Here is a 25319-nt window from a genome sequence, read left to right as displayed (position 1 = left end):
AGTCGGTGTAGTGGCAGGCAGGCGTTAGCCAGGGGAAGACCGCAAGCAAACAGTAAAGGGACGTATAAAAGAAGGAAAAAAATAAGTACCATCACACCGACAACACGTTTCGAACAAGGCAGAGTTAAATTCGTAATTGGACTTGTGAATCAAGAGGCTCCCTGCCTGTCCGGCTAGTCGTAGTTTGTTAGCATTAGAAGAAACCGGAGGAGAGTGAGAGAGGGACCGCCATGGCTCAGATCCTGCCCATTCGCTTTCAGGAGCACCTGCAGGTATGTGGATGAATGAACGCTTGGATTGTTTGTGAAAGTTGGTCCTCCGGTCGTAATCGCCGCGAGGACGGCTGTCGCCCCGGAGACTTTGTCCGCACAACTGCGAGACGGCGAAGTGGCTAAGTTAGCGGGCTATGCTAACTAGCTTGTCGGGGTGGATGACGTTTATCTCGGCTAGCATCGAGCCTCCGCGCTAGCAGTTTGACGAGCCACCCTTCGCGACTTAAACGCCCAAATGTCTGCTTGGTTCAACAGGAGTCGGGTCAAAAATGCTTTTGAAATATAACAGGGAAGATGTGCGGTCATTTTCTTGTAAGTTCTATCGACATTGTGAGGGGAAAAGTGTTTGTTTTTTCTGCCAGCGGCTAATGCTGTCGTTGGTACTAATCTTCCACTATCTACCGTGAACAGGGTCATTGATACGTTTTGCAAGTGTTTTAGTCGTGGCGTTACGTCCTCCACCGGCACTATTGAGCCGACGTGTGTGTGCCACCTGCCATCAAATATAACAGACACAGGGTAAGAGTCGATATAGTAACTTTTACAGTCGCCCGCTTCGTGTGCCATTGACACGTCTGACTCTGAAAACATGCACCCTCCTGTTACTTGGAAAGCGATTGTCCGACCTCAGAAGGATATCACGCTGGGTGGTTGTAGAAATGGTCATGTGACGTCTCAGGTCGCTATCAGACTCCCCCCGTGCTCAATGACTTTGTCAAAGTTGCACGGTGTTCGGGCATTTACTGAGCAGTACTAATGCTTCTTTAATCTGTGAAGCAAACTCTTTTCCCGGACTTGTCAATTATTAGACAAACAGAATTTAAATGTAAGGGTTTTTTTCTCCCCTCCTTCGTTTAGAAGTCCCACATATTCCCAGAACTGCACTTTCTTCTTGATTTAAATGGCCACACCTTCGCGACTACAACAGTGAAGCTGCTTGTTGGTCAGGTGGAGGAAGCAGAAGCATTAATGTCCCTCCAAGCTAAAAGGTCACACCTGGAGCTCTGACTATCTGGGTCAAATGTATCACACATGACAAGGGATCATCCAATTTAATTGATAATTGCACGTTTGTCTTGAAATCAAAAGCAGCTGAGGAAGGATTTTTCCCTTTTCCCTGTTAAGTAAAACTCCTGGGAAGTTGTGGATCGGTGCAGCAATCAAGTTTCAACAATCACCAGACATGTATTCACACAGGTCAAAGGTCAGAGTCAATACAAGTTGAAGTTAATTCTAATTTTTAGTGCTTTGCTTATTAGAGGTTGCACAGATTGTGTCTCGGGGCCCATATTTGCGAATGTGCAGTTAGAAATAATCTTATCTATACAAGAACTGAAAATTTGTTACCTTCTAATTGGAGTTTAACTGAATCTGAATCTGTGGCTGCTGTTGAAATTCATGTGTATGGTAGCTGTGCTTTACAACGCAGTGCAAAATGTCTTTTGCGCTTCCATCTGCAATTAAATTATTATGGGATGAGCATTTGACCCTCTTGTAAAGATACTTTGATTGCAGGGGTGGGAGTGAGAGAGACTCGGTTGATTACACTGACTGCACATTACCTAAAAGAATATATGCCTTGTGTATTTGTGCACTGACACTACATGTTTGCAGCAACGTTTCATGATTCTGGCCATGTGTCATTTAATTCTTTCAGCTTCATAGAAGTTATAACTTGCATTTTCTTTTGTTTCCCCAATTTCCATTCGTTACAATTCACCATGTTTTTTGGGTTCATTTGTTTTTTTTATTTTTTTGTATGTGCCTTCTAAAGTTTCAAGGGATTTTCTGATAAATGACACTCATACAGCACATCATGCAGGATATTGGAGCAGGACGATGTGACTTCTAATCTATAGCCGGTTAGCATTTTGTTACATATTTTGTCTTGTTTGTCATTCGGCCATTGATCTTGTCGAGTGCCAGTTTGTCAGGCCACCACAAGTTGCTCGCACAAAGCAGGGAGGAAACACTATCAGTTAATTTGTATAATGGTCACATGACATTGGCCTGATGGGTGCTTTTTTTTTCTTTTTTTCCCCTGGAGCTTTGATTTTGTTTTTTCACCCTCATATTCAGGTTCAGCAAACGGCTTGTTCTGATCTCTATTGTTATTCATTTTCACTGCAACACTGATGGGGCATGTTAAACTTGTGGTCAATTTAGTTTCTTTGCCCCGGTGAGCTTCTCATCAACTTTATATACATGACAGGGCCAATATTTTGACTCCTCACAAACATTAATCACACTATAATGATATGCAACATTAATGTGTATTATCATACTTGACGATGATATACATTAGGTATGCTGAAGTTAACAAAGTGGCGATCACATGAGTCACTTGGGTTTTCTGCTGAATGTTTGCTTATGCACATTGGCTGTAAAAAGAGTGAGTCCGGACTCCTCTCCTGTTTCCTCCCCCCCATCCACTCACCCTCAAACTCTGCAACTATCATCCGGTCAACTTGCCTAGCTTGCATTTTTATATATCATCCATTTATATAGTAAGGTTTAGTTTCCAGTCACAGAAATACAATTGTGCAAGCGACAGCTAAAAAAAAAAAATGAAAAGCAACACTGTTGTTTGCTTGCACCAACCAGTGTCGTGTACCTTTTGATTTTATATGATTATCCTGGTTGGGATCTAATATCTTCTGCTAATAGCAGTTGATAGTGTAGCATCAGTGTACAGTTACAATACTGTGACCAAAAATAATTCAACATATGTCAGGAAGCTTGACTTCGCTCGAAAGAATCTAACACTAGGAAAATGGAGAGTACCTAATAATGAATGAAGGAGCGAACAGGAACCAGTATCGGCTTAAGACTGGTGTTCAATGCCGATCTCTTACGTGAGAGTTGGCTGTATGTAAACCTTAGAAATGGCTTTTGAGTCCACAGTGTGTAATGGCAACATGAGGCCCACTTTATTTTGACAAAAGCTCCTTGCATTTAGTTAGCAGGCTTTGACAAGCTACACTTCCTTTTGCTCCAGGACAAACCATTAATGAAGTGTGGAGGGAAAACCATCAATGTGATGACCCAACACGAGAATTCCCATACAAGTCTATCATTACAGGCTTTTTGTGTGTACACTCGTGTTTTTGAAGTATACACAGTGATTTGTTATGTTTGCAAAAGTTGGTATCAGGAGTTTCCCAAGACCGCTTGGCTGCAATGATATCGAGCCAGGTTTATTTATGAAGCACATGAAATAAACACGAGTTGACCACCGTGCATAACGGCATGATTTTTGTTGCTTTTAAATTATTGAAAGAGAAATGTTTGGAGTAATTCTTCAGGGGAAAAAAAACAGTTCCAACATCGTACCATCTTTTTATTGCGAACGGTTAAGTTTATTTGTTTGTTCTTAAACATCCTCATTACTTTCATGCTCAAAGAGCTCTATTGTTAAATTATCTAAGGAAAGCTGTCGGCTAAACACAGTTTAGGCTTTCATGCAGTTAAGATGAACATATGTGTAATTATTGTTGATTTTGACGCAAATAATAGTTGTGGTTTGCTTTGAATTGCTGTTTAGAAAAGGATTTAGCTCCCAGAAAACCTTTATGATGGTGCAGGTCAGTAATACTGCCACTCAATACTTAATATTTCAGATTGAATTTCAAGGGTTTAGTTGGGGTGCAGAAGTTTTGGTCCGATCTGAGAAACCCCGGTTTAAAGGATCCCGATGTTGAAACTCGCTTGTTTTTCCTGAACTTTGGTTCAACCACACTCTTGTCACTGTCATTGCAGCCGTGTGGGAACACTTTGGGTTCCTGGTTAACATCAATGAAGTCGTGCGGTAATCAAAACATGTGTAGTTTGTAAAACTTGCTCTCGGAGGAACTTAAAATATGCAAGCCATATGTTGACAGTTAAAAAATCTCACTCCCTCACAGTGATTGAAGCTACTTTAACGCATCAAATACATATTTTAAAATCCAAATAAGGCAGAGCTGCCAGCTCTCATGTATTGTAAATGAAATGTGCTATCCACGCTAACATCTCACATTAATTAGCACATTTTGGCTTCCTGAGAAATCTTGCATTAAAAGATCTTGTTAACAGGTGTTGGTGTCCATAGGCAAATTCAACATTGGAGTGGTGCCAGTTGAAGACTGAGAGGAAATGGAAGATTGGATATTCATACACTTCTTCTAAAAGCTGATTGTAAATTGTAGGAAAAAGAAACATGCATTTGCCCCCTTTAGTTCTGTTAGAAAACGAAGGTTTGCCATGTCAAAGGTGCATTCGTTTATTGTGTCATGCTATTTAAATATCACCTTACAAGGGTTGCAAGGTGCACTTTGATCTACACCCGTAAATGACCAGCTGATACCTCGTGACAAGCCGCTGAGGCGACAGACCTGCTGAACACTTCACATTCTGCCGCACTTGTCTAAATGTGAGATAAAACAGGGAAAAGGAAACTGCAGCCTCACAACCACCTCAGCAAGAAGTGGCCCGGAGTGGAGATGGACGAGCTCCAGAAATGCATGCATTCCTTCCTCCTTTCCCTTGTTCTCTCTTTATCAAACTGTAAAAGGCAGCCCCTTTGCTCCTCACTCCCACGTTGGTCACATGTCCGCCACCAGTTGCCCGCCGCCGTTGAGGAGGCAGCACTGAGGCAGACCTGTTGTTTCAGTGCTGGTGGACAATGGCTCCCTGATTTCCTGTTGTGGAGCGTTGCAGTGAAGCGCTGCAAGCCTCAGCACATTACACGACACATCCTTCCCCAGCCTGCCTTGAACTTCACATGTGCGGGACACACGCAGGGCTTCTTTTCTGCTGAGCAAGACGCTGCTTTCTTTAAAAGGAAGAGCATACAGGTTAAGTCAACAGATGGGAGTCCCAGGAGGTGGTTAGCAACATTTCCCTATCTTTTCAAGAGAAAGCGGTTATTAGCTTACGTGCAGGGCTTTCAACGGGAATCCACTCAGTTTGAAAGAACTTAGTTTCATTAATTTTTCACAATACATTACTCTTGCAGGCAAGAATTTGTGGGTCATGAAAAACATACATAATCAATGCCTACAGCTGTTATTAATTTCCATTATCTTATCGACAGAAGCAACATATCAGCTCTGCCTCCAGTTGTAATTATTCTTTTTCAGATATTTTAGCTCGACTCAAACATTTTGATTTCCAAATATTCTATAGTAGTTGAAAGCCTGGACCTGAAGAAGCACCTGTTCCTGAGAAGAACCAAGTGACCCGTGTCATATGGGATGTTTATGACCTCATGTATCCAGTGATTCCCCAGTGAACTGATAAGATTTGCTTGGACTTGTGTTGATGCCCATTGTCCCCTCTGCACAGTCAACTGGCTCACTCTGAGCTGACTGTAGTTTCCTGTCTTATGATCTTCCCTTCTTTCCTGACCTCGGACCGAGTGCTTCATATGTTTGGTTCATTTATGACCGACTTAAAGGTTTTGTTTGTATAATTTTTTCCATTATATGCTTAGAAGTGACAAATGTGGCAGATTGTAATATCTATTACTGATTTCTTAAATATCAACTTTGAAAGTACCGTATTTTCTGCCCTATAAGGCGCACCGGGTTATAAGGCGCACCTACATTGATTGACATAATTTACAACTTCATTCATATATAAGGCGCACCTCCCTATAAGGCGCATGGAATAGACCAGTGGTCAGCAACATTTATAGCTCAAAGCCATTAGGTTACATTTTCCACTGATTCTAACACCCAGAGAGGTGCACATGCTTTATTTTAATAGCCTACCTGCAGCCTATGCCAGGACGACACTACACACAAAACCTTCTTCACTACTGGTTGACAACTTACAACTACCGGTAATAATAATAATAATAATAAACTAAACTACATGAACTAAGCAACAAAAACACAACACAACACAATTATTACCGACACCACAAACCAAATATAACCCCCAATAATTGTATTTAAAACACCACAAACAGCTGCAATGAATTATGGGAGTTTCTATCGGCTGCACTGAGGAGCTCAGGTTGAATTTGTCGCTGCAAGGCATGATGTCCCATCATGCCTTGCAGCGACAAATGTTTTGTGTTGTTGGAGGTTATTGTGGCTCGTTGTTGGGCTTGGTGTTGTGTTGATTGTGTTTATGCTGTGTTTTTGTTCCCCAGTTTAGGGAGTAATTATTTCATCTAGTTTATTTTGGTTTGTTAGAATGTTGGTGTGCAACCATGAGTGATTAAGGTGTTGTGTGGAGTGTCGTCCGCTCTGAAGATCCATTTGCGAAGTTAGAGTTGTCAAAATAAAAGCTTCTGGTTGTTCAGCTGTCAAATAGCAGTCTTGAGTAGAACAATCGTCCATATATAAGGCGCACCGGGCTATAAGGCGCACTGGCAGCTTTTGAGAAAATTTGAGGTATTTAGGTGCGCCTTATAGGGCGGAAAATACGGTACTTGAAATGGACTATCATAATGCCTCCATATATTTCACGCTGAGCTGGGATGTTTCATCTGAAACTGTTAGATCTGTCGTCCATCCTGCCAACTGGATGTTTGGATGTGGACCACATCACTCTTAAAGAAAACTTGGCAGTAGATTTTTTGGGAGCAGCACTCAATTCCTGACACTAATAAGGTCTGAAGCTGCCTGGTCAGCTGCCTCTTTTGTTTCTTAATAAGCTGCAGGCTTTCAGTAAAGCGTGCGCAGTCTAACAATTTGAGTCGGTCTGTGTTTGCAAAAATATTTTCTTGCAGAAAACCTGAATAATGACATGGCATATTTCAATGCATGCTCAGCAAAACGGAGCTAAAGCCAGTCAAACTGGAGTAATTCAGAGAGGCATGTGGGGCAATATTAAGTTACTCTTTTTCCACAGAATTGTATTTACTGAACATAGAAATAACAAAGGAATATTGTATTTATGACAGTTGAATGTGCGTACATCACTGGTATCCAAGTCGGACGCCACTTCACATCCGATATGGATTCACTGTCATTTATGAATGCGCATTTATGACCGACTTTATGCCTGAGATTGATAATGGCTTGGTGTTTTCTGGTTGAATGTGCAACTTAATGTTGTTTTTATTCATTTTCTTTTATATATTCGGCCAGTACTGCTTCGAATTTGTCTTCATGCCAACGTCCAGTTGAGAGGTCAAGTTTTTGATGGTCAAACGTTAGTCACACGTATAGCTCAAGAAAGAATAAACTGGCAACCGAGAGGGAGTACTTTTGTTTTCATTTTGTTTTCCCGACTCCAGTCATCACATTCTCAGATTCCTCTGCTTGTTATCAGTTTATCCAGGAATGCTGTTAATATTTGTTAATCTGTTGAAGGGTTTGATTGCTAATTGTGCTTGCCATGAAACCAAACCAAGGCCGGACTTGGCAGACGAGACGAAATGGCTTATTTTCCACATGGGTTGTAGTAACTCTACTGGTTTGACCTGCTTTCACCCAAATTCCAACTCATTGATGTCACAGCAGTGTGATCCCACAGTGGAGCTTTACCACAAGGTATCCAAAGCAAACGAGTCAAACAGTCAGTCTGCCTCCAATGCCACACTGCTTGGGACAGAGCGAACATGGCTATTGTGATTAAGCCATGCTGCTCTTTCCTGTTTTATGAATGTGGTTCAGCCTGAATGAAGGGGCTTCCTGCTGATCCCAGAAATAGATGACAGAAGGCAGACAGACGATGAATGGCGGGGAAAGAGACGGCACGTAAATCTTTCGAGAAAAGTATTGTGCAATAGCAGAGGATAACATGTCAGTGTTTGACATTTAAGCAAACCATGTTCTGGTATACACGGATTTGAAAAGCCTAGTCAGTGCCACTGCATGGGACAATGTTCGAGTTAAGGAGAGTCGAGGCTCAGCGGTGCAGGTCGCTCACAGTTCAGTCCGAACCTTGGGCCGCGGTTTCGGTTGTGTTTTTGATGTGGCGCTATAGATCTGTTGAAAAACGTTCTCGATAGACAGTTGTTTTCACTTGTTACTTTCTTGAGTCCATTCTACTGTCAGAAAGTGACACACCAGGGTGCTTACACTAGAGGTACATGCTCATATGGCTGGTTTCCTTTTACGTCAGGGACAATTTTCAAGCAACATTTGCATACAGTGAAATTTCTCCTAACTGTTATCACTCCCTCATTGGTGTATTCAACAATGGAACCGAAATGATCGCACACCAGAGATTTGTATGAAGCACGTGCAGGGAGTGCAGGTTCGACGCATCGCAAAACTTTCCTACAACGTCTAAACTCGCTGTAGTGAAACCAAAACACGGACAGATTCAGCAATTGCACCAATTATATCTCGCTTCGGATGTTTTCAGAAATACTTTTTGCTGAACTGAGCTGCGATATTGGTTAAACTCCAGTAACAGGCTGCACCCGAGTGACGCCGTTGTTGACACCGCCTCGTGGCATACAAATTACACGCCCACCAAGCATGTACTTTTCTGATGTTGTGCCTTTCCATGCAAGGAAAAAAAATTCCCTGTGGACATGTGGGTGAGCGTCACTTTTCCTGGCTCCAGATGTGGGATTTTAGTGTAATTTAAAGAAAATGAGAGAGTTACTGTGGTCTGAAGCAAACGGTTGCTATATATCCGTGAAAACATTAGTATTTGAGGTCGAAATTGCTCCCAGTGCAGCCTCTTTTCTTTCTCCTCAAGCTTGAATAAATGTTGTCTCGGTAAACAAAGCTTCCTCACTGGACAATGGCAACAATAAGGGGCATGTTGGCCACGATGACGCTATTGTGTGATGTCACCCTTCAGTGACAGGAAGGGGGGAAAAAAAACACTACAACTTCTGAGCAGTTTTGAGCTCTTTCCTCATTGCAGGCCGTCCTACTCGCCTCTGAAGTTATGTATTGCAGCGTCATTGAGAAGGAACCAGGTTACACACTGTTGAAGGAATGTGGGTGGGACGGGGCTGTGGGGAGGGTGTGTCCTGTCATTGATATAAGGTGTTCCCATTTCGTTGGGCAGTTCTTGGAACCGCGGTTTGTGTTTACTGATTAGAACTGAACTATGTCAAAGTGTCAACTGTACGACCACATTTTATCGTTGGCAAAGTCTTGAAATGGACACTTGGGTAAAATGTGGCTATTGCTGGCAAATCTGTGTTCTCTTTGGCAGGAAACCAATTTGTGTTCACAAAACTACTTTTGACATTTAAATTGCAGGGCCACAAATGAAAACTAACTTTTATAGCATTTTAAATAAAACCGTTGTTAATACTTGCCATTAGAGCACAGGGCATTAAAATATATTTAAAAAAAACCATTAGGAAGCCCTTTGGTTGTATTTTTTTTATGGTCTGTTGTGCTGCTGTATGTTGTAAAGTGCAAGAAGGACCAGTAATTTCATTATTTTCTTCTCACTATTGGTTACATTTAACTCCATGTATGGTGAGGTCTGTGTGCATCTAGAAATAAGGCCTCAACTTTAGTGCAAATACCAAACCTCACAAAAAACATTTATCATGACTGTCATTCCCTTCTTGAAATTCTGCCTATAGTAGTATCTATAAGATAGTTTTATAAAAGTAGTATATTGTTAAAAAGTTGCAAAAGTAGAGGAAGTTGCAACATTGAAACCTGACCAATGGCAAATGTTGTTTTGTGGTTTCATTTCCCTCAAATTTAATTTGTCACAGCGTTGTCAGTCGCAGTCGCTTTTCAGGAAGAGACTGGAATTCATGTCGTGATGGCACTTTTTCATTTTGCCATCTTCAGTGCGGTATATGTATGAGCAGGGACGGAGTCTTTCCACTAGCAAAATATAATCAACCTTCAAAATGAACAAAGTATAATTTGCATTCCTCTTTTCTATATTTGCTCAAATTAAATCTTTGCTTAATTCATGAAATTTAAGACCTGCAGTTGAGGACTGACAGTAATTTAGAATTGCTTTTAGCTATTTAAGTGCTTTTGCCGTTTTGTTGTTTGCTAATATCAAACAAACATTTATAGCTCTGTTGACTCGCCAGGAAGCAAAACTGCAGGCATGATGCGTTGTTGGTTCAGGTCGGAGCTGTTTTGGTCCATCCGAAACACTGCTGCGTCAGGTTTGTGCAAACCGGGCATAATGCCCCGTTTCCAGCCGCGGCTGTAAGCTACTCTGCAGAATTTACCATTTTTGTAGCAGATAGGCTCACCTGCAGCCTCGGGCTTTTGTTTTTAATGGAGGTTAAACTGCATTGTCTCCCAGAATATATTTTTGTTCTGTTGGACGGGTGTTGGTCTGATCCGAGGACCACCTGAACTTCGTATTCTAAAACGTAAAAGGAGTCATACGTGTGCTGGTTGGCAGACTGCAGTGTTGTGTAATATGACTGTCGTTTCCTCTTTGGCTCATGCTTTGAGATCTTGGCTCTGGATTAGCTCTCCGCCCTGCATAACTCCATAACTGCTGTGATCACTGCACAGCTTCACACGCTGGGTAGTTCAATAGTAGTAGTGGTGCAGGAAGTGCCAGCTTTCCATTTGGATGCATCTGCTGTTATTTTTTTAAAATTTTGACTAAGAGTAAAATATTAACACTGTATGATTTTGACAAAGTAACATTCACTGTGACGCCATCTGCAGCTGCACAGCCACCATTTATTCTACTAGATAATTGCCCTGGCATCTCAGGGGAAATACTGCACCGGCTTGCTGTAAAAATCAATTGATGACCATGAAATTAATCTTCTCAAATCACATCGTGGAGATGAAACTGTGCCAAGAAGAATCACATCCCACTTCTGGCATTCATCACCCTTTGCAAATATCTACTATTTCTATTTCGTGTAACATGAGCATCGCTTATTTTCTCTCTCCTCTCAGCTCCAAAACTTAGGGATCAATCCGGCCAACATCGGCTTCAGCACCCTCACCATGGAGTCGGACAAGTTCATCTGCATCCGAGAGAAGGTGGGGGAGCAGAGTCAGGTGGTGATCATTGATTTGGCCGACCCCAACACCCCAATCCGCAGGCCCATCTCGGCCGACAGCGCCATCATGAATCCTGCCAGCAAAGTCATTGCACTTAAAGGTACGGCCACGACATTTCTTTGATCTAGACTAGGCAGAGAGGTACTGTCAGACTTTGAGACTATATTTCTTTTGACCTAACCACTGTTAAGAAGTCTTCTCCATTCAGTCTGAACAGTTTGACAGTTTGTTTAATATAGCCACATTATCCATTTAATAATTTAAAAGTATTCCAAGTTATTTTCGTCTATTTATGTCCATATACGTCCAGCTACTTTAGTTCAAGTGTGAAGTAGGTTTTTATTGGAGAGCATCTTGTTTTCTCCAAACATTTGTCCTGTAGATACTCAGAATAGCACATTTTTATTCTTTTTGTCCAGCATCCATGATTGCTTTGACTTTTATTTGTTTTTGTTTGTCTTTTCTATGTTCCTTTTTCTTTACTGCTTTCTTATGTGTTTGCAGACGGTGAGTTGAAATTTAACTACTTCATTGTGCAAGTGAAATCCTGTTTTCAAGACTGTATTTATGAGCAAATTGCTCCGCTTTGAAATGATTAAATTTGGCCTTATCGGTAAATAGTTGATCCATGCAGACTATTTGTATTACAGCTGACATGACTTGTATAATTTTGTAAGCTTTGGAGCAATAGACTGGCTTTCAATACCAAATGTAAATATTTAATTGAGCTCTGCTTGAGTCTTTACAACATTTTTCAAGTTCTAGAATACTCCTAATAATCCTAAACAGGATTTAGCTTTCACAGCCCTACAGCTTGCTGGCATTCCATCATTTTTATTATAATGTATAAGTGATTTAGAACCTTGTTGATAATATCATGGGTAAAATGATTTCATTTTAATTCACATCTGTCCGTTTTCATTTCAAAGTAAACATGTTCTCTTGCATCCTGTACAAGGTTCTAATTATCCCAAACCTGTTGTCATTGGTGTCCCACTGGTGCTTCATATATTTCAATACATTTTTCGAAGGCAAATCACTTGGTTTTCACAAATGGAGATCACTGTGCGTGACGATTGTGTGGATTTGAAATCGACATTAACAGTGATTTCATTTCATATGTTCCTGATCGGCTTTGAGTTTTCAGGACTTGGTCTGCTTTCAAACACAAGCAGGTGAAGTTTGATATATTTGATTATACATTATTTCCAGTGTATGCACCAGCGTTTGGAACTGGATTATGTCACAACGGCATGAGTTTTATTTTAAAAAAAATTTGGTCCAACATTAATAATTCCAGCCTGAGCCCAACTCATTATTGCAATAATTATAACCGAAGAAACTTTCAATTTAAATCAGACGTGTTTGAGCAGGATCATGTTTAAAAATGTAGGGCAGTGGCTCCTCAGGCTCAAAGTTTAAAAAATGCAAATAGACGAGGAATAAAGACAGTGAAGACTGAAGATGGGTCTTGCTGGGCATTACACTCAAGAACACAACAAACCAATTGGGTCATTTGTTGAAATACAACATTGAAAACCCCAAAGTTTTTTAGTTTTTTTTATAGAATTGTTAGATCTCTCTGTAGTCACTGCTTTATTCTACACATGTGAGGATGTCCAAGTCTGCATGCTCCTTGTTAACTGGTTACATTGCGGTGATTGAGATTCAGTCTGACATAAACAGGCAATATATTTCAGTTGATCGTCTATCACATTAGATTTGTGTAATGAGTAGAAAAGGAAGACTGCAGTTCATCTCAAACTTCATCTATGAGCTCCATGGCTTGATGGCTCTTTTGGCTCTTTTCTTTGATTGACAGATCAAACAGACTTCTAATGCAGCACAGTTGCACACAAGTAATGCACTCGCAGCAAATATTAGCTGTACGTACTTGAAGAAAGTTTTGAATGGTGAAGCGGAGAAATAAACCAGATGTTGTTTGGTCGTACCTGTTTGCGCGCCTGTAGTTTGTGCGAGTTAGAGCTCAGCCTTTCCCACCCCAACCGTCTTTCCTGTTCAGTCTACTATACCGATCCCTCCTAGTCAGTCCCATCATGTGAGATAGTGAGCCTTAACCCTTTCACGTAACCACACTGGGAGAGATGACCACAGTGCGTGCATTCACACCTCCCGACTGCCAATCAGAAATGAATCAAAAGTCTCTTTGCCTGCTCTTTTAAATTTGGCTGCTGCTGCCGGTGGTCCGTTTGCCACACTGCCTGTTGTACCTCGATCCCATGGCTAAGTGATGGCAAAATGATCTCGACGGTCGCGCTAACGCATTCATCTTTGCTTTTCTCTCACTGTGACGATGAGTATTCAATAATGAGCAAACAAGGAAGTCACACTGCTTCTTAATAAAGCTTTTTAGCTCACCAAATTAACCCCAACTAATAAACAGAAAAACACAGGTGAGTGAATGATTTGTCAACCGTGTCTTTAATCTGAACATGAGAAAATCCTTCATCCATAGTCAAAATTGGACACGAACTTGTGAAATTGCTCAAAATGTACCCCTCACCCATAATTGTGCTTCTACTGTTTACCATTATATTGTCACATATTTGTTTTTCAAACGCAGATGTGTTTGCCTTTTTTGTGAGTTGTTTCTTTTCTTCCTACCTCTGTCAGCTTTGTGTCTCTCTATGAAGGATGTTGACTTTAATGGAGTTGACCGTGTGGTCGGACGTCATACATGGCATATAGCCGAGGCCGACTTCAGGAAGTTGCATGCATTTTCCCATTCACACTCACAGATGACGAGCAGCACCTGTAATCGTCTTGGACCCACTTTTGTTTTGCTCACTGCATCATTATATATGCTCCACATACAAAACGAGTCACTCGTAAGCAGTGCTCACTTCTCCCTGCAGTGACGTTGGGTAAACATGAGCGGAGTATTTGCTTTCACCCGAGACATGAAGGACTCCCAAGAGTTGAACATTTAAATATTTGGAGTGCACTTGAATCGTCACATTCACATCTTGAAGACATTAAATCAGCTTTTTTTTTTTTTAGACTCCACGCTCTCTCCCCTTCATATGACACAGTTTCCGACTCCAGCATGTTTGGCATCCCCCTATCTTTCAGTCATGGCGTCGTTGCCTGGTGACCTCTGTACCACCACCACAAAATCTCGAATCAAATCTCTCCTCTTGATTAAATTGTGGTGTTTTTCTGTGAACGCTTTCGTCAGTCACTATAACATGACTGTGGGGCCTGGTTCCTGCCCTCTTTCTCCCTCTAGCCGCCAAAACCCTTCAGATCTTTAACATTGAGATGAAGAGCAAGATGAAGGCACACACCATGACAGACGACGTTACCTTCTGGAAGTGGATCTCCCTTAACACAGTTGCACTTGTGACTGACACTGCCGTCTACCACTGGAGCATGGAGGGTGACTCACAGCCCGTGAAGGTTTTTGACCGCCACTCCAGCCTGGCCGGCTGCCAGATCATCAACTACCGCACTGACGCCAAGCAGAAATGGCTCCTGCTCATTGGCATTTCAGCCCAGGTAATCTGATGTATGCCGTCTTCTGGACTGAGTACTGTGTAGGGAGTCATACGCAGCTGTCACACAAGTTGCCTCCGTGAAGTTGCCTTCCTAAATGTATACGCTCTGGCGTCTTTCCAGCAAAATCGCGTGGTCGGAGCCATGCAGCTGTATTCTGTGGATAGAAAAGTTTCGCAGCCCATCGAAGGTCATGCTGCCAGCTTTGCCCAGTTCAAGATGGAAGGGAACGCAGAGGAATCCACTCTCTTCTGTTTTGCTGTCCGAGGCCAGGCTGGAGGAAAGGTGAGTGGCGTTAGTCACGGTTTGAAATCATTGTGTGTCGCTTCTCGGTGTCTAATTAATGTTTGCTCTCTTGAATTAAGTTGCACATCATTGAAGTTGGGACTCCGCCAACTGGTAATCAACCGTTTCCAAAGAAAGCGGTGGATGTCTTCTTCCCTCCAGAAGCCCAGAACGACTTCCCTGTGGCTATGCAGGTATGCTTCAATCTTTACTCCACTTCCCTGCCTCATTGCAATTATTGGGACTGATCACTTATTTTTCATAATCATACTGACTTATTGCTGCAGTTTTCAATCAGATGAGAAATTATTGTTGATAGAACAACACAAAATACATTTTCTTTCTCTAGTTTCATGGTTTTCTCTATCATTTGAGGTTTGATTGGCACATATGATATTATTACACACTTGTTGACTTGCATGAGATAAGAATCAATGCTGTTTAACGTTTTCATCTCACTTTCATTGAGTTTTGATTCTACTGGAATAGAAGCAACATTAAGAAGAGGCAATTCGGGGAAATGAGAAAACGTTGAAAACAGTATCTGTGCTGAAAACAATGGTCTTGTCTTCACTTCCCTCCTGCTAATGAATTAATGACGGAAACCCTCAGTATGGTACATTGGATTAATTTCCTTGTTTCCTTTTGGCAGATAAGCGCCAAGCATGATGTCGTGTTCCTGATTACCAAATATGGCTACATCCACCTGTACGATTTGGAGACTGGCACCTGCATTTACATGAACCGCATCAGCGGAGAGACCATCTTCGTCACTGCTCCACACGAGGCCACCTCTGGCATCATCGGCGTCAACAGGAAGGGACAGGTAGGAGTCGCCTGCTGCCCGTTGACTGCTCAGGGAGCAGTGTTTCTATTGGCTGTAACACAACATAACTTCTGTCAAACATCCTCAAACGGAACCACATTATTACACATCACTTCATTCATCAGCAGTCACAGTCTCGCCTAATCTGACGAGAACAGGCGCAGCATCAAAAATCAGCTGGTGCGCAGAGAAGTGACGGCAGCACGTCCTTGTTTGTCTGTCGTCATAAGGCAAGTTCAGACTTTGTCAGGAGGCGTTATAAATAATCAAAGGTTTCGTGTTTCAAACGGAGCGGAGCCGGTTGTGTCTCGCTGCTTTTGGAAGGCCAAACCAGAGAGGAGAACTAGATACAGCGAGCTGATGAATAATTTTTCCAGCCAGGCCACACACCACATGAATAATTGAGAGGGGAGAGGAAAGCTGATCTGAGGCAGTGACAGATCCCTCTGTATGCCGAGGCAGTGAAGTGTCGGTGTGTGTGTGTGTGTGTGTGTGTGTGTGTCCACACGAACGTGTACACGAGTGCACTGATCTGGGAGATAATGGGCCACTGTCTCGGCCCTTCACTGATACTGCTCGATGGTAAAATTGGTAATCCGATACTAACACACTACTACAATGCTACATGCATTTATAAAGCTGAGAAGAGCTTTGGAAACTTCAAACCAGCGTTCGTTAGTTCTATCTTTTATATTTCTATTAAGTTCACGAACTAAAGTTAAGATATTGCCTCGTGACAGTGTTGTCTCACTCCTCTTCCAGAATCCGTTCTTTGTGTAGTTTTGTTTGAAAACGGCGCTGCAGTCTTACACCTGGATGGTGTTTCAATCCCAGGGTGGACAATGTTTTCCTGACGTCCCCAGAATAAATCACTCTCATTACTACCTGACGCCTCAATGTTAAAATATGTTCCGGTTTCGCTTTGTTTGCCGTCAGTCGGGTCCCTGCTCACTGCCTCATACATTCTGATAGCTCTGAAGTTGGCAGCACTCCTTCTGAGATCCGACACCGTGATTCAGACTCGATGTAGTGCCTGAGCCAGATCTGTCCAGTCGGTGGCATGCAGCAAATATCCAGTGCTGATGAACTACTACACACAAACCCTGCAAGAGAAAACATCGAACATGGTTAATCAAAATAGGAAAAGAGCCCACCTCTCATCAGCACATGATCTGACGTGAGAGGCACAGCCTGGTGCCTTCAATCCTCTTGGTGCAGGTCCTCCTCTCCAGTCAGTCTCCACCTTCTGCTCCACCAACAAACCTGTGACGCGTTTTACTATTTTGTTGCGTGTTCATGTAAGGAAATCACCTTCGGCTGCTTGTATCTGCCTTATTGAGAACGTTTTCCTGGCTTGATCATCGAGTTGTTTGATAAACCACTTAATGTGTGGCTGTGCTGTTATAAAATCAGAGAATCCGAACCTCATAATTAAAAATATAGGCAGAAAACATTCAACCAGACGATTTACTGTGCTCTCACTGTTTTGTTTTGGTAATTAGCTTTGGTGTTAAACACCTTATACATACCGAGTAGAATGCCACAGCTTCACCAAGGATTTTATTTTTAAAACTCCTTTTTTTCCCCGTGTCTTCATCTTAATTACTCCCAATTAGTTTGTCAACATTATGGCGCTTTAGCGGCAGGAAGAAAGAGATCTACTCACCCGTGCAAAGAGCTGCAGCGCTGACCTGCTGGGCTTGTTTGTATAGGGGGCCAACACTGGCCGTCTTTCTCCTTTCTGCCCCCACCCCTCCTTATCCGTCCTGCTCTTTTCTTCTGATTCATTCTTGGTTTTTTTTTCCCATGTAACCAGACCACTTGCAAAGCTCTGTGTGACACTGACCCATTAATATAATCTGAATTCCGTATTCATATCCCGGGGCTCGCGTAGATTTCTGCCCTCACCCGCAGATATTTTTAGCTGAGAAAAGTTAGTCATTCAAACTAGGGCTGCATAATATATAATGAACATGCAATATGTCATAGTTTGTGTCATAATTATATAATTTGTGATACACAGACTTAAGAAAATGATTAAGACAAAATAAGAGAATTTCCTTTTTTTTCTTTTTGTCCTATGGCCTAAAGATCTGAACTAATTAGGGCTGTACATTTATTTAAATCTTTTCATTAGTTAATTGCACACTTGTGAATTAATCATACTTGCCTCTCATATTTAAAATTCAATTCACCAAGCATAAGTACATAAAGTGATTTATTTTGCTTTCAGTGTTTTCCGGAATGGATCAACTTGATAAGATACTCTGCTGCCTTGATTCAAACTGCAGATTTAAGTGATTAAAGCATAAAAATAAAGAAGAAATGTATGTGTAATTAAGACTGAGTGAGTTTCTATGTTTTTAAAGAGCTCAACCATCATCCTCTCATTCTGCCACATTAACATTTGTTCTTCTGCGTGAGGCAGTATTGCTCACCATGAGAGCCACTCAGAGTCTACGAAGCTTTACAGGGGTCGAGGGTCAGGTGCTTTGAACCCTGCATGTTAACCGGCGGTTCATGTCTGATTGCACATGAAAGCGATTGTTCATAAACGTGGAGAAATGGTGGCTGGTTCAATGAGTAGATTGAGCTCCTCTGTGCTTAAAATAAACAAATAAATGAAAGTCGTGAGAAAATAGTTCTTGTTCTTCTGTGTGACGACATTCTCTGCATATTCCTGTGACGCAGGTGCTCTCGGTGTGTGTGGAGGAGGAGAACATCATTCCTTACATCACCAATGTGCTGCAGAATCCAGACCTGGCTCTCCGCTTGGCTGTCCGCAACAACCTCGCTGGAGGTGAAGAGCTCTTTGCACGCAAGTTCAACAACCTGTTCACTGCGGGCAACTACTCGGAGGCCGCCAAGGTTGCTGCGAATGCACCCAAGGTATTCATTCTCATAACGTGGGAACTCTCCTCATCTGTGTGACACAGTTAAATGAAAAGCTTAAAGTTCTCGCAGAGTCTTCGAAATTCATCCTGCCTGTTGATCTTGCCGTTTGTTTACATTTGTTGTCCACTCTTCCCCGCTCAGGGTATCCTGCGCACCCCAGACACCATCCGGCGCTTCCAAGGAGTTCCCAACCAGCCGGGCCAGACCTCCCCCTTGCTGCAGTACTTCGGCATCCTGTTGGACCAGGGCCAGCTCAACAAGTTTGAATCCCTGGAGCTCTGCAGGCCTGTTCTCCAGCAAGGCCGAAAGCAGCTTCTGGAGAAGTGGCTAAAGGAAGACAAGGTATTGTAGATGTCCATCTTAACTTCCACTTATACAAAGCAGCTCTTCCTGAGTTGCCTGTTTTGTTTATGCGACTTGCCTATTATCTGGGGCCATCGGATATGTAAGGAATTTGAAGTTTCCTTTACAAACACTGGGTGGATCTAAATACAAAGATCATGGGTAGCAGTTGATAGATTAATATCTGAGTTTGTATTCATTTAGATTTATGTACTTTATTAGCAACAGATGCAGTTTCTATAATGTTACTCCTCTCACATTTCAGCTGGAGTGCTCTGAAGAACTGGGCGACCTGGTGAAGGCAGTGGATCCAACCCTGGCTCTCAGTGTCTACTTGAGGGCCAACGTCCCCAATAAAGTCATTCAGTGCTTTGCAGAGACTGGCCAGTTCCCCAAGATCGTCCTGTATGCTAAGAAGGTATGGCTGCGATGGTCGTTGGATGCTTGGTAGCAAGAAAATAACAAATGCTGAAATAGTTCAAGAAAGGCAGTAATCTCTGTTAATGAATAGTTTCTGGGCGATATAATCACTTTAAATGTTTTTAAAAACTGTCCCAATAATGTAAAATTAAACATTAATGTCGTGTTAATCTTGCTTTCGATTGGGATTCCAGGTGGGCTACACTCCAGACTGGATCTTTCTGCTGAGGAATGTGATGCGGATCAACCCAGAACAAGGCCTCCAGTTTGCTCAAATGCTGGTCCAGGATGAAGAGCCGCTGGCTGACATCACTCAGGTCAGACGAGCACAAACACAATTCCCTTTTCATCAACACTTTGATTGTGACTTATATTATGTTCTTATTGACAGCATTCTGTTATTATTCAAGCAAAGTTTTACTCATATTAGGACACTTGTCAGTGATTCCATTGACAAATTCAACGTTTCTTGGAGTCCAAACGTTTGACTGAATCACTTCCTTTCCTCTGCGAACATCATCTGTTCTGTAATATAAAGGAAAAGCACTGCTTCCTTTACTTCCTGCCACTGCAGAGTCACTGCAATTCAAATGTGAAGTGCTGACACAGCTCTTTGTGTTCAGCCCAAAGTGCTGCACTGGCAGGTAATGAGTTTTATACAAATACACTACAGTGGACGACGGCTTTTCTTTGGTTTTTGGAACAACAAATGTGTAGTATTCAGCCAACTTTCACTTTAGCCTGTAACGATTTAAAGAAGCTTATCGTCTTGCACTTTTTGATTTATTTCCAGTGTTAAGTTTGTTTATCGGAGATCACAATAATGGATGTACTACCTTGTTTAGTACAAGGAACATTTCTGATTGAGAATATTTGTTAGGAGAGAACATGGTTGAAATCCTTCCCTCACCTTTGTGTCTCTTGTGTCCATCCAGATCGTAGATGTCTTTATGGAGTATAACCTGATCCAGCAGTGCACGTCCTTCCTCCTGGACGCCCTGAAGAACAACCGACCCTCTGAAGGACCCCTGCAGACTCGCCTGCTGGAGATGAACCTCATGCATGCTCCGCAGGTGGACGACTCGGCTCACACTTAAACTGAAAGAAATGTAGCTTGCGTAAGCATTTATGTAGCATTTGTCATACTCGTCTTTTGTGTTGGTAGGTTGCTGACGCTATCCTGGGAAACCAAATGTTCACCAACTACGATCGGGCACACATCGCCCAGCTGTGCGAGAAGGCCGGACTCCTGCAGAGGGCGCTGGAACACTACACCGACCTGTACGACATCAAGCGCGCCGTGGTGCACACTCACCTGCTCAACCCAGAGGTACGGCTCATTTACTCGCCAAATAAAGATGTTCGCGTTAAAGTCCAATGTTGTTTTCTTGATTTGTTCCCCGAAGTAACTCTCTAATCTCCTTCCAGTGGCTGGTGAACTTCTTCGGCTCTCTGTCGGTGGAGGACTCTCTGGAGTGTCTGAGAGCCATGCTCTCAGCCAACATCCGCCAGAACCTGCAGATCTGTGTCCAGGTGGCTTCCAAGTACCACGAGCAGCTCACCACACAGGCTCTCATTGAACTCTTTGAGTCCTTCAAGAGCTTTGAAGGTAACGGCCTTTGCTTCTTATGTTGCCTGATTTTTCAGTTTTGTACAATCCAGACCGTAACGCTGGACAGAAAAGCCTTTAACTCCTTTAGATTCAGGGAAACATGTATTCCCCTCTGCCCATTTACTTTGATGTCCCTGACCTGTCAGGGAAGTAGGCCAAAGCAGGGATGGGACAATCAATAAACTGTGCAGAGAGTCCCAGCGGTGAACTAATGCAGCTCCACTACCATTACTGAAATAATAGAGCACAAAGGTTAAGTAAAACAACTATGAATGAGGAAAAATAGGCACTCTGTTGCGTAATTCTTTGAAGGGATGTATTACTGGATCTGCTGGAAGTTGACGACGTCGAGACCATTTGACATTTTATGAAACTTTGTTCCTCAGGTTTGTTTTACTTCCTGGGTTCCATCGTGAACTTCAGCCAGGACCCCGAAGTTCATTTCAAGTACATCCAGGCTGCCTGCAAGACTGGTCAGATCAAAGAGGTGGAGAGGATCTGCAGAGAGAGCAACTGCTACGATCCCGAGCGTGTCAAGAACTTCCTCAAGGTAAAACCACATGAACAAACAGCAGGAGAGATCAAACACACACTCTCGTGTTTCTTCACCCGTTCCTGTTGCAGCCTGTTGCTTGCGTCTTCGTTTAAACTTGTTGCGAGTTCATCTGCTTTCCGGCTTGTTTTTGGATTGTTTAACATTTTATATTGACCCCGATGTCCAGTTTTTTTTTTTTTTTTAAATCACATATTACTTGGAAGTATTTAGTCGGTTTTTAAATTGTTAAATGCACATATTTACTCAGGTCGCCTTCGACAGTTTGCCTGAACTGGTTGTAAATGTTCAAACAATCCTGACGGCAGTCGATTTATCTTTTGTGCTCTTCCTCGTTTAACTTTGGATTGGCAGGACATGTATCAGGTAAATTCATCCCTCACTCAGCATAGGTCCCCTTCCTATATCCTTCCTCACCCCTTGATTTCAATTTTAGGATTTAAACTGGGATTTGTATGGATTCTCATACGTATCTCCACCACAATCCATACACCTGTGAGGGTGCACTCGGTGCTCCCAAAGCTTATGTGCAGTCATTCATTGGATGTTTTGTGTGCGATTGTAGTTGAGCTGTGACTCGTGTAGGGTCCTGAGACGTCTGCGGCGGTGAAGGTGTTGTGTGTGTAGTGTTGCAGTGTAGGAGCCTGTAGTTGGTGGAGCATGTTCTTGGGCGACGGTGGGAAGTTGCACAATCCCAGTTTGGTAATCCTCCGAGTGTGGGTGGCAGCAGTCTGTCAGCACCTTGTGGAGCGTGCAGCCGGTGGTCAATGCTGGCCATCAGCGACCTGACACCTGGCCGCTCTCTGCCTTGTTAATGAGCAACACGCCATTTTAAAATATTTTAGATGACTTCACACTTTTCTTTTTCCGTTTGCCATCCTTTGACCTCAAAAATTGTGACTTCCATTTGTTCTCGTGAAAGACTTTATTTTGTCCCCTCCTTATTTTGTATAAAATCTATTCTATGCATACGTGTTTCCAGTCACTTGGACAGAACTGAAGTAGCTGGAAAGTGACGTTTCATTTTCAGTGTTTTCGAAATTTGAGTGGGGGGAAAAATTATTAATATAATAATTTTCTGAACATGGTGGTCCCAAGATCAACCTGGTCACAGCCGGTTTGGTTGATCGTGGCTTGTACGTAGTTCTTGTTGTTCAGAAAATCCTGTGACCTCATTTCCTCCATTCTCTGTGTGACGAACAGGAAGCCAAACTCACCGATCAGCTGCCGCTCATCATCGTCTGCGATCGCTTCGACTTTGTCCATGACCTGGTGCTTTACCTGTACCGCAACAACCTGCAGAAGTACATTGAAATCTACGTGCAGAAGGTGAGTTTTCACACACACACACACATTCATATCACTTCTCGTTTGAAGTGGTGTCGAACGTCGACCAATAATTCGTGGAAAATCTTTGTTTTAGGTGAACCCCAGCCGTCTGCCAGTTGTGGTTGGTGGTCTGCTCGATGTGGACTGCTCTGAGGACGTCATTAAAAGCCTGATCCTGGTGGTCAGGGGACAGTTCTCCACTGATGAACTGGTGGCTGAGGTGGAGAAGAGGAACAGGTGCGACACTCCTCCACCCATGTTATTTTTAATTGTTGCTTGCATGCGACCACGCAACTTTTCAAATCACTCTGTTGAAAAAAGGAGAAAAAAAAGAAATTATTTGGCATGGCATTAATTTGCTGTTTACTAAGTGAAATAATCATTTGGCAGTAGTGGTGGTATCGGTGACTGAGCTCTCCGGATTAATTAGGGAAACCACGGAGGCTAGTTTGGCACATTCCCGGAGCGAGCAATGAACAATGTATTATAAATGATATTGTTTTTCCACAATATTCTAACAAGTACCACACTGACCTGTGTGCAGAATGAAGTGTCATTTATTCTACCTATCTGACACCTTTTGTCTTTTCCAGACTGAAGCTGCTGCTGCCGTGGCTGGAGTCTCGTATCCATGAGGGCTGCGAAGAGCCGGCTACCCACAATGCTTTGGCCAAGATCTACATTGACAGCAACAACAACCCCGAGCGCTTCCTGAGAGAAAACCCTTACTATGACAGCCGCGTGGTGGGAAAATACTGCGAGAAGAGAGACCCTCATCTGGCCTGCGTGGCTTACGAGAGAGGACAGTGTGACCAGGAGCTGATCAATGTGAGGGGATATTTCTCTTCTTCCTGCCTTCGCTCTATGAGAAACAAATTTGTTGATGTTGTGCATTCACCTGCCTTCGCTAAATAGAATTTTTCCCTTTTGAATGGCAGGTCTGCAATGAGAACTCCCTCTTCAAAAGCTTGTCTCGCTACCTGGTCCGACGCAGAGACCCTGACCTGTGGGCCAGTGTGCTGCTTGAGACTAACCCCTTCAGACGACCACTCATTGACCAGGTGCAGTACACACCGAGTCGAGGTACATCCCCGTCGTCTTTTTGGATGTTTCGCTAAGCTGGCGTCTGTTTTCCACGTGTGCTCAGGTGGTGCAGACTGCGCTCTCAGAAACCCAGGATCCAGAAGAGGTGTCCGTCACCGTGAAGGCTTTCATGACCGCCGACTTGCCCAACGAGCTCATCGAGCTGCTGGAGAAGATCGTCTTGGACAACTCCGTCTTCAGTGAACACAGGTTTTTACTCTCATATTCTGAACTTCTTAGTTTCCGTTTGCCGTTTTGAATTTTTCAACAAGTTTGAGCTGAGAGTGTTTGTGGCTCCTGCAGGAATCTGCAGAACCTGCTGATCTTGACGGCGATCAAAGCGGACCGCACTCGTGTGATGGAGTACATCAGCCGGCTGGATAACTACGACGCTCCCGACATCGCAAACATCGCCATCAGCAACGAGCTGTTCGAGGAAGCCTTCGCCATCTTCAAGAAGTTTGACGTCAACACCTCTGCCGTGCAGGTTTGTCATTACCTGCTGATCGATCTGATCCCCCGTTACCTCATTGGTTGCAAAAGGGCTGCTAATCCTTCTTCCTCTCCTTCCACCCAAGGTGCTGATCGAGCATATTGGAAACCTTGACCGGGCGTATGAGTTTGCAGAACGCTGCAATGAGCCTGCTGTGTGGAGCCAACTGGCCAAGGCTCAGCTCCAGAAAGAGCTGGTGAAGGAGGCCATCGACTCGTACATTAAAGCCGACGATCCCTCTGCGTACATGGAGGTGGTGCAGGCGGCTGATAAGAGTGGTGAGGAGACTCGATGAACCTTTCTAATATGTATGGTTTTGGTTCAAAGCCACACTCTGCCAATGATGCGCATACTTTCACGCTGAACTTTGAGGGCGCAAAAGATGGCCGACCTAACCGATCACTTTAGCTTTGTTGTGTAGTTTGTTTGAGTTTTGCCTTTGTGGGTTATAAACCGATAGAAACACAGTGAAATATGAGATGAAGGTCAACACAATGCAACAGTCTCATTTCTTTTGTGATTTATTTTTTTTTGTCCAGGAAACTGGGAGGACCTGGTCAAATTCCTCCAGATGGCTCGCAAGAAGGCTCGAGAGTCGTATGTTGAGACGGAGCTCATCTTTGCTTTGGCCAAAACCAACCGCCTGGCCGAACTGGAAGAGTTTATCAACGGACCCAATAATGCTCACATCCAGCAGGTTTGTCTCACTCTTGCAGTTAAAACTCGAATGAGCTGTGATTTCCAACATTAACTGGATGTCCTTCGCGTGTTTTTTTT

The 25319-nt window shown here is 43.0% G+C and overlaps 1 protein-coding gene across 2 annotated transcripts in view; it reads left to right on the top strand.

Annotated features, from left to right (window-relative positions):
* The window catches only part of cltca (clathrin, heavy chain a (Hc)), a 30806-nt gene continuing 5487 nt past the window's right edge, over positions 1 to 25319 (top strand). The window contains exons 1-22 of one of the 2 annotated variants that reach the window (XM_080508905.1): positions 1 to 272; positions 11081 to 11288; positions 14439 to 14707; positions 14828 to 14989; positions 15070 to 15183; positions 15642 to 15815; positions 18507 to 18704; positions 18852 to 19052; positions 19318 to 19470; positions 19667 to 19789; positions 20408 to 20545; positions 20638 to 20802; positions 20901 to 21081; positions 21471 to 21634; positions 22841 to 22966; positions 23061 to 23203; positions 23560 to 23794; positions 23905 to 24027; positions 24114 to 24259; positions 24353 to 24536; positions 24628 to 24820; positions 25082 to 25239. In XM_080508905.1, coding sequence (XP_080365031.1) covers positions 231 to 272; positions 11081 to 11288; positions 14439 to 14707; positions 14828 to 14989; positions 15070 to 15183; positions 15642 to 15815; positions 18507 to 18704; positions 18852 to 19052; positions 19318 to 19470; positions 19667 to 19789; positions 20408 to 20545; positions 20638 to 20802; positions 20901 to 21081; positions 21471 to 21634; positions 22841 to 22966; positions 23061 to 23203; positions 23560 to 23794; positions 23905 to 24027; positions 24114 to 24259; positions 24353 to 24536; positions 24628 to 24820; positions 25082 to 25239 — 3600 coding nt within the window. In that variant the 5' untranslated portion in view covers positions 1 to 230. Of the gene's footprint in view, positions 273 to 11080; positions 11289 to 11692; positions 14708 to 14827; positions 14990 to 15069; positions 15184 to 15641; positions 15816 to 18506; positions 18705 to 18851; positions 19053 to 19317; positions 19471 to 19666; positions 19790 to 20407; positions 20546 to 20637; positions 20803 to 20900; positions 21082 to 21470; positions 21635 to 22840; positions 22967 to 23060; positions 23204 to 23559; positions 23795 to 23904; positions 24028 to 24113; positions 24260 to 24352; positions 24537 to 24627; positions 24821 to 25081; positions 25240 to 25319 lie in introns of those variants that run through there. The other variant, XM_080508906.1, reaches the window with a different exon arrangement.

The sequence above is a fragment of the Blennius ocellaris genome (genome assembly GCF_963422515.1).
Source record: "Blennius ocellaris genome assembly, chromosome: 14".
Classification (NCBI taxonomy): domain Eukaryota; kingdom Metazoa; phylum Chordata; class Actinopteri; order Blenniiformes; family Blenniidae; genus Blennius; species Blennius ocellaris.
Note: the sequence above shows the minus strand (reverse complement) of the source record. Positions and strands in the feature narration are given on the sequence as shown.